The sequence below is a fragment of the Typopeltis vanoorti genome, chromosome 22 (genome assembly GCF_054136105.1).
Source record: "Typopeltis vanoorti isolate ZY-2024b chromosome 22, IOZ_Tvanoo_1.0, whole genome shotgun sequence".
Classification (NCBI taxonomy): domain Eukaryota; kingdom Metazoa; phylum Arthropoda; class Arachnida; order Uropygi; family Thelyphonidae; genus Typopeltis; species Typopeltis vanoorti.
Window position 1 is genome coordinate 70,234,756 of NC_143570.1, and position 9,343 is coordinate 70,244,098.

Here is a 9,343-nt window from a genome sequence, read left to right on the forward strand (position 1 = left end):
TATATCAGATAATTTAGTTAATAGGATGTGTTCTCCGGCTGGTGTTTTTGATATTTAATTAATATTTATTGTAGGGTCAATTTTTGACCTAGAATAAATATCATGTCGTTCCCACAGCTGTAGATGGAAATCAAAAAGTTTTTTTTTCACAGAAATTTGGTTTTTCCTTTCTCAAAATAAATGGCCGACGAGCATGCCCTCACGCACACATTGTCTTGTCTCGTAATTATAATTGACCTTTTTCGAAGCCTGAAAGGCCTTGTACAATCCTCAATTATGAAACATCACTTGGAACTATTTACTTTCTAAGTAGTGCAGTGTCGAAACTGACTTTCCTGTTAGAGAAACTCATGTTTTAGGGAACCTGAAAAGTTAGGCGACATCATAACTCATTTTTGGTTAAGAACGTCTTTCTTTGAAATGGACACATTTCTTATTAGTTTTTTTTTTTTTAAACTTTGTCTCGCCTGCACGATAATTGAAGCTGAACTGACTTCAAGATTGCCTTACATAAGTCAATGCATGGCTAAAATTTCACAAATATATTGATACAGCAGGATTTTCTTTCACCGTGTATCCAAATATAACAGCCAAAAGAAAAGCAGCAGCAAAGAGGTTTAGTTTACATATCCTATTCTTATGCGACGATTTTGATAAATTCACAAAAATAATGAGGCTCTCTTTTAAGGTTCTTAGTTTTAATATTTCCATCTTCAGATTTCCCAGCCATTGTATGTTTTAGTTGAGAGTAAACTTTCTTGAAATATTTCCACAAAGGCTACGATGAAACTAGAAAAATGTTCCCAGTACAAACCACCATCAACTGCTTGACTACGAGTATATCAGAGACTCATACTTTATGTAGATTTACATGTGCCATTTTTAAAGCTGTTTTCATTACATTCTGATACGATTCCCTTTGTTAAGCAAATCAAGTTGCTGATCCTAGAATTCCTTAAGCGCGCTCGGTCCATTTTCAGTTTCATTTAAGAGTAATTATGTGTCCAAATACCATACCGATCTTAATCAGTGAAATTTCTAGGCGAATGCTCTTAGTTAAAGCAGTAGACAAATTGCGCAAGCCAAGGAAGATTTCTTCCCTGAAGTTGTTTGGAAAATTTAATTTTTTTAGATTTTTTGTGTGTACTTGCATGTTTGTTACTCTTAAGATATGTGGGTAGCCTCTGCCTTTTTATCTTAAACTTGACAAAGAAAAAAAATCGAGGTACTGAAGATTTCGCACTAGAGAATAGCAAGAATTCTAATTATTTAGAACCCTTTTAATGAACACTTTTAATTGATTTTAGGAAAACGAGTGCATTTTCCTATCACCTGCTGTTTGAGAAACACGCAGTTTAATTGATTTAGATGACTTCACGCCCTATCAGCTAAAGCAATTAAAGGCGTACATTATGTCTGTCAATTTCTTCAAAAGATAATTTGAATGTTATCGGAAAAACTCTGATTCTCTAACTCAGATTGAGATGATAGTCTGTGATATATTTCTCGAGGTTCTGAAGGCATTTTACTACAAGTCTTTCCACGCATAGGGCACGTGTCATTCTTCAATTTGCGCTGAAGTGGCCTTCAATTTTTATTAAATTATGAGTTATATTTTACAGCAATTATTTTCCTTTGTATACATGCAAGTTTAACATCATCAGAAACTTTCATCTCTTTCAAGTTTTATGCAGATGAGATACACATAACTAAGAACACATGCAAGCACAAATTAATGGATGGAGATAAGAATATTTAGTTATAAGAATATTTTAGAAATACTGTATACGGAATTGGCATCATTTCACACAAACTCGATATATATAGAGTGTACACTAACTTTATGTTAGTATTTCAAGATCTGATCTATGTGAATATGTCCAATCGAAAATATCGTTATATACGATCTACATACATTCTAGAGGTTGTGAAACCTAAAGCAAGTTAGTGATGTGGGTTGGTGCTTTTGTGTTTGAAATTTATATGTCGCAGGGAAATGATAAAAATAGGGATTTGATGAAATCCCTAAGGGATATGATCAATTCACGGAAGATGTTAAAATAACAACTCTGTGGGGTGATTTCCCTGAAGAAAGTAAATGATTTGATCAAATCCCTTAACTGTTTTAGTGATTTGATCAAATCCCTTAACTGTTTTAGTGATTTGATCAAATCCCTTAACTATTTTAGTGAAAAGATGAAATAATATTGTTTAGATATTAAAAGTATTTATTTAGTAAACCATGCATTATTAAATGTAGAATAGTTAATACAACAATAGTCATTTAAGCTGATATTTTTAAAAACAAAAAGGATATTTTTAGTGAAATTTTAAACATTTTTCGTGGATACAAGCTCCCTTCTGGCGTCCGTGCCGGCCAAACATTACGCGAGGAAGGTTGCGCGTTTTTTTATTATTGTTTTCTATATTTCGAGTTTTATCAAGTACCTACCGTAGAAAAATGAGTTCAGATATAGAAAAAAATCAAACTCTGACCGAATATGTACCCGAAGAACAGTTCAATTAAACTGTCAGGACGTTTTTGAACAAGCGGAATGAAAAAGAAAAACCTTTGTGGACTCGCGAAAGGATAGAAGAAGCTGTCACAATCATTGAACAATTTAAATTAGCACCACTACATAAACAGCACTATTATGGAAAAAAATACGATATTATGGAAGTAGGTACAAAAAAATCTTTGATTTTGAAGAGAAAGTCTGAATTCGATCCAATTGTGAAAATAATACCAACGGAACATTTTTACCACATACTTCGGGAAACCCATCAGTCAACTGGCCACGGAGGAAGAGATAAAATGCTATAGTTTGAAATCGAAATACCTAATACCTACTTCAGTTGTGCTGGAGTTTTTAAAGCTGTGCACGGTATGTCAGTCTAAAAAAAAAAAAATCCAAACAAAAGAATCGCTGTTTGCCCAATTGTATCTAGCGACTTCAATCATCGTGGCCAAGTCGATTTAGTTGACTTACAGTCGACAACAGATAGAAATTACAAATGGCTATTAAACTACCAGGACCACGCGACGAAATTCAGCTTTCTTCGACCGTTGACTACAAAAAGAGCTGCTGAAGTAGCAATGGAGCTATTAAAAATATTTTTGGAAGTAGGTTGTTCTCATATACTACAAAGAGACAACGGCCGTGAGTTTACGGCTGCTGTCATACAAGAATTAACAAGCCTGTGGCCAACGTGCAAAATTGTAAATGGTAGGCCTAGACATCCAGCTAGTCAAGGATCTGTTGAGCGATCAAATCAAGATGTTGAAGCTATGTTACGTGCTTGGCTAATTGACAATGACACAAAAAATTGGGCTATAGGTTGTTACTTTGTTCAATTCCAAAAGAATTCCTCTTTTCATCGAACCATTAAACGATCACCTTACAAAGCTTTATTTGGAACAGAACCAAAATCAGGACTCCAATCCAGTCATATTTCGAAAGAGTTGCTTGAAAAACTTGTTACTGAAGAGGACTTGGATGTACCAGCAGCTTCCTTAGAGAACAACAACAACACTTCAACTTAAAAAGATCCACCAGCATTTGAATTAATTGATTACAATGCTTCAACTTCAAATGATCTATTAATAGTTAAATCAACCAACAATAACACTTCAGTGTCACGCGATCTACCGGCAGCTGATTTACTCACCAAAAAGGCTGTAAATTTAGAGGATCTACCAGAAATCGAATCAATTTCTTTATCGACAATAAGACAACTCGAACCAGTTAACAACTCTACTTCAACTCCTGCTTCAACAGTTAAAATATCTGTAGTGTTACTTGCATCAGAAGGGGAAGCAGCTGTCAGCGACAGTAAAGCATGTTGTGTTGTTTGTAGAATGGAATCTACTGGAGCTCATTCATGTGACATTTGTAAAAATCCGGTGCACTCAATATGTGGGAATACAGTAGGAGAAGAAGGATATGGATCGAAACTTCTATGCTATTTATGCCAAAAAGAAGAGAGCATTAAAGATCAAAGGGAAAATGCTGCAAAACACCTGAAAAGATCAGCTGAAAAAATGAAAGAAGTTTCTCTGAAGAAATTTAAAGACGTGTTAGCGAATTCCACAGTTTTGGTGTATGTACCTAAGGTAGATAGAGGCCCATTAGATGGAAATAACATCGTGGGGATCGTATTAGATATAAAAAATAATTTATACCAAATTGGTACCTCAGTTGGAATTATAAAAGATTGGCTACCTAGAAACGCTCTTCAAATAGCTACTACAACATTTACCGAAACAGTTCCACAGATTAACTTAAGTCTGCGTGAGATTGCAGGAAAATTATCCGTATTTGGAGGTCAAGGATTTAAGAAGTGTTCCTGTGAGCAATCCAAATTACAATGTAAAACAAAAAGATGTGCCTGTAAAAAAAAGTAACGTACTTTGTAACTCGAGATGTCACAAATCAACAGCGTGTTTTAATAAAAATGAATAAACATTATTATTTATTAATTACATTCACGAAAAATGTTTAAAATTTCACTAAAAATATCCTTTTTGTTTTTAAAAATATCAGCTTAAGTACCTATTTCTTTTGTTAATTAGTTTCGAATAAATAATTTGTGTTTCAATGACTTGTTGTATTAACTATTCTACGTTTAATAATGCATAGTTTACTAAATAAATACTTTTAATATCTAAACAATATTATTTCATCTTTTCACTAAAACAGTTAAGGGATTTGATCAAATCACTTACTTTCTTCAGGTAAATCACCCCACAGAGTTGTTATTTTAACATCTTCCGTGAATTGATCATATCCCTTTAGGGATTTGATTAAATCCCTATTTTCATCATTTCCCTGCGACATATACACGGGTCTACTTTTCATTGTTACGGAACTATTGGATATCTCAAATGTAGCCTGAATTGAACAAACAAACATTACTTATTTAGGAAAATCACATTGTGCAGGTTATTACAGTACTTATTAAATATTCAAACCGGTTGTCTTCACTGCACGAGCACTATAAATGTGTTGTCTTTTCTTAAGCTTTTCACGAACCATTGAGGTTCTTTAGCTGGGGATTTCACAACCGCGACCTTCTCTAGGAAAAGGTGGTTGGTCCTATGCCTGCCGGTGTTTCCTGTGTATGTAGATTGTGTGTGTGTGTGTGTGTGTGTGTGTGTGTGTGTGTGTGTGTGTGTGTGTGTGTGTGTGTGTGTGTGTGTGTTCATGGGACCGGTTTTCCTGTTCTGGGGGTCGAAAAACCCTAGTTTCCGGGGTTGAAAAAACCCTACTTCCGTATGAGACCGGCTAACACTCACCTTTTGTCGAAAGAGACCAGATAAAGGTTCCTCACGTCATGAACAGAAATCGAACCCAGGTCTTTCCGACCAAAGGGCTTCGTCTATTCCGACTGAGCTGCGAAGGCTCATAAAAATGTCGTGTGGCATGTCGCTGAGTTGGTTTATATCGTGTGCTCACCTCGCCTAAAGAAATTCTTCGTTCATATGCTCCTCTCTTCTCACGGAAATTCGGGTTTTTCATCCCTCGAAACAGGAGAATCTGCTAGAACACAGGCGATTAATGCTGGCCTTAACATTACTTGTTTGGCCAATTCGCAATTTAAAACAAATAACTCTCTGACTTCTCTAGCGAAGTGTAATGGTTCACAACGATCCTGACAGGAATCTATACTGTCTCTATTTCACGTTGATGTCTCTATTTCACGTTGATGTCTATATTTCCCTTCATATCTATATTTGACGTTCATAGAGGAACTTTTGAGAGACCTCCAAAAATACTTGCAAACAAAAAAAAGGTGGAGGAGAGTACATATCAACTTCCAGACGCTATGAGAACATACTGGTTCAGTTGGTTACCAGGAATATCACGCCAGACGTTTACTATGTATGTACACTGAGTGGCCACTTTATTAGGAACAGCAGTTAATAACGGATGGGAATTTCCTTTTGTCTTAAGAATGTGGCATTGATTCAACTAAGTTGAATCAATGCCATGTTTGAATTAAGATCAACAAATACCCCTCTGCGATGTTTGTTCACGTTGACACAGTGGCATCGCCAGTTGTTGCAGATTGGGTAAGAACATGTTCCTGCTTCTGCAAACCTCTCGGTCCACCTTATCCTAGAGATGCTGTACTGGGTTGAGATCATCTGGCCACTGAAGTAAAGTAAACTTGCTGTCATGTTCCTCGAACCACTTGACACCCTATGTGCTTTGTGGCATGGCGCATTCTCTTTATGGAAGTACACATTTGACAATGTATGACAGCTGCACACATGAATTGGAGGTCATCCTCAAGGGCGTTGTTCAGATAGGATGTGGCATTCCTGTAATTGTTATGGTACTATGGTATTATGGTATCTAACACATGCAAAAAAAAAAAAAAAACATTCCCCTCACACCGTTGCACTCTCCCCAGCAGCCTAAGCCCTTACTGCTTGGCAGAAAGGGCCATGACTCATCTTGTTGCTGACATATTCTGGTTCTGCCATTGGCATGATACAGTACAAGCTGGGACTAATCAGATCATGCAACGTTGTTCCAGTCGTCTGCTGCGAATGTCCGTGATCAGGTGAAGCCGCATCTTGCTGTTTTTAGCTGACAGCACTAGGACTCTGTATGGTCGCCTGCTCCTGTAACCCATACGTGACAGCGTGCGAATGTGCGCTCCGAGATGATGTTCTGACCACTACTGTTGTACTGAGCTGTGATCTGACTGGTTCAGGGCTCCTATCACGTTTCATTAATCCTTGTCATTCTTCTCTGACCTCGTGCATTAATGAACTGTTTTCGTCCATAGGAACTGCCATTGGCTTGAAGCTGTCTGGTTATTAGCCGCTTCTGGTACATCCTAAACACTGTTTTACGTGAAAACTCAAGTAGAGTCAAGTACACGCTTTTGAGATATTGGCACCAGCATGTCTCTCAATCACGTCATATCAAGCCAAATCACAAGTTACGTCTTTTACTCATTCTGATGTAAATCAAATGAAAAACAGAACAGTCGGATGCTTGAGTGCCTGATTTATATAGCAAACTGCAGTCACTTAATTCAAGGTCTTTAGGAACAATCTATTTTCCTAAATGGGGAGGTGTTCCTAATAAAGTGTCCACTCAGTGTATGTATGCATGTATAGAGATATATAGATTGATGTGGAAGTGTATGGTGGCAGTAATACGGATACTGCAAACTATTTTCAGAACAAGTTATAAACAGAAGTCTTCGGTGTAATATTAATACGATGTGCCATTTCAACGGCACATCCGCATTCATTCGTACTAGCCACTCAACTACTTAACTAACACATTCAGAGATGAGCCGCTTTCTCGTACTTGCTGGTGAATATATTTGGCACGTCGATCTGTGAATCTTCGAAGTAAAAATCGCTGCGATGTTCTTTAAGGGAAGCAGTCACATTGATATTAGAAGACCACTATACAAAATGCATATTCCCTTATTCTTAGTTCGAAATCGAAATGTCATGTTCACAGCTGCTTTCAGTAGTCATTTAACAATCTCCATCATACAACTGCGAACATGCTATTTCGATTTCCAGCTAAGAATAAGTGAGTATGCATTTACCAGCAGCTGAAGTTTTACTGGTCCGTTAGCTTACTACTAAACATACATATATTTACTCCTGCATGATATATTTGATATATCTAATGCTCCATTGCCACAAATATAGGCATCAATGCTCATAATAAAAGGACTGAGAGTTTCCTCTAGAATAGGGAAGGGCTGGCGTAAAGTTAACAGTAGAACTGTTTTCTAGTATTTTGTCTTAAAGAAGTGTATCACATGCTTTTCCTTAGAGTTTGTGGCAAATAATATACTTATAAGTCTAAACTGCACATTCTTTCTATTCATATATTCATTTCTAATCATATCTATTTCTATTCATATTGAAAAACGCGTATTAACTGGATTTTGGTCTCTCCTCAGAGATGCATCTCTTGTGTAATGTCTAAGTTGTTGGTCAATTTAGGCAGTTCAAGAATAAACTAAGCAATTCAAAATATCCTTGTTATATGAAAGAAGCAAGCATTATTTCTGTTTTTTAATATTGCTCATCTGTGTAAAAAGAGGAGAAGGTCAAGCTTCCTAACTACTCCTTTATATGGGAACATGGGATCATACCAGGAACTAGGTTTCTAAACCTAGCCTACGTTCAAATTTCGTGTAGGACGCGAAGAACCTTTATATCTTTTTAATTTTTTTATCAAAAGGCCAGTTAGTCGCATACAGAGGTGCAAAGGATTTCCAAACAAAAACTTGACTTCTTGGTCTTCCAAAAGAGGCAAACCAGTAAACAAACACACCTATGTATCATGGGTGTCACTTTGAATAAGATCAAGATCAAGATAAAATAAGGATTTGTGAAATCATTAGTATGAAATGTTGGGAATTTCCCTGAAGGACACATCTGTCTATGATATCACATTGTGTCTTTTGGTTCGCGTATGGAATTCTGGATAATTGTTCGCGTGTGGAATTATAGGTAATTGTTTGCGTATGGAATTGTGGGTGATGGTTAGAGATAAGATATGGATCATATCTCTCTGTGACGTCACGCAGTATCTTTTGGATCGAGTACGGAACTCTGGTAATTGTTCGCGATGGGATTCTGGGTGATGGTTAGAATATGGAATTCTGACAAGATTGAGATGTTGATAAGATAAGAATTAGATAATGATGTTATGATGTGTCTATGGTTCAAGTGTGGAATTGTGGGTAAAGGTTCGACTGGAATTCTGGGTGATATTTGGAGTATGGAATTCCAGGTAATGGTCAGAGTATGGAATTCTGAAAAGATTGAGATGTTGATAAGATAAGAATTAGATGTGACATTATGTTGTGTCTTTGGTTGGAGTGTGGAATTGTGGGTAATGGTAAGAGTGTGGAATTCTGGGATGTGTCGGTATTTGTCAGTGATGTGAAATGAGCTTTTTGTTTGCGTGTGGCATTATGGGTAATGATTAGAGATTGGAATTCAGGGACGATATTTGGTCAACTATTGGGGTCATTGGCTTGAGTGTGAACTATGGGAAAAGATTTGTCAATAGATTGCAGTAGACATTTTCTAAAATAAATAACTACTGGATATGAGTGGTGCCCCATCAAACAAACACACACACATTTTTTCCCCTTTCAGGTTCACATTTTCTAAAATAATTAACTACTGGGTATCAGTAGTCTCCCTGTCAAACACACAACACGCAATTTTTTTCTTTCATGTTCACATTTTATAAAATAATTAATTACTGGAATCTCAGTTTTACTGCTTCTATGTTATGTTTAAGATCTTAAACACTTCATTACTTTTCTAATTAAATGTTAACTT

At 36.4% G+C, this 9,343-nt stretch overlaps 1 protein-coding gene across 1 annotated transcript; it reads left to right on the plus strand.

Annotated features, from left to right (window-relative positions):
* The first annotated feature begins 3,097 nt into the window (after positions 1-3,097).
* Positions 3,098-4,405, plus strand: LOC150094481 (SCAN domain-containing protein 3-like). Its single transcript, XM_090412480.1, has 2 exons — positions 3,098-3,338; positions 3,609-4,405. Exons 1-2 carry the CDS (start codon positions 3,098-3,100, stop codon positions 4,403-4,405), a joined length of 1,038 nt encoding a protein of 345 aa, XP_090268606.1.
* Positions 4,406-9,343: the final 4,938 nt, after the last annotated feature.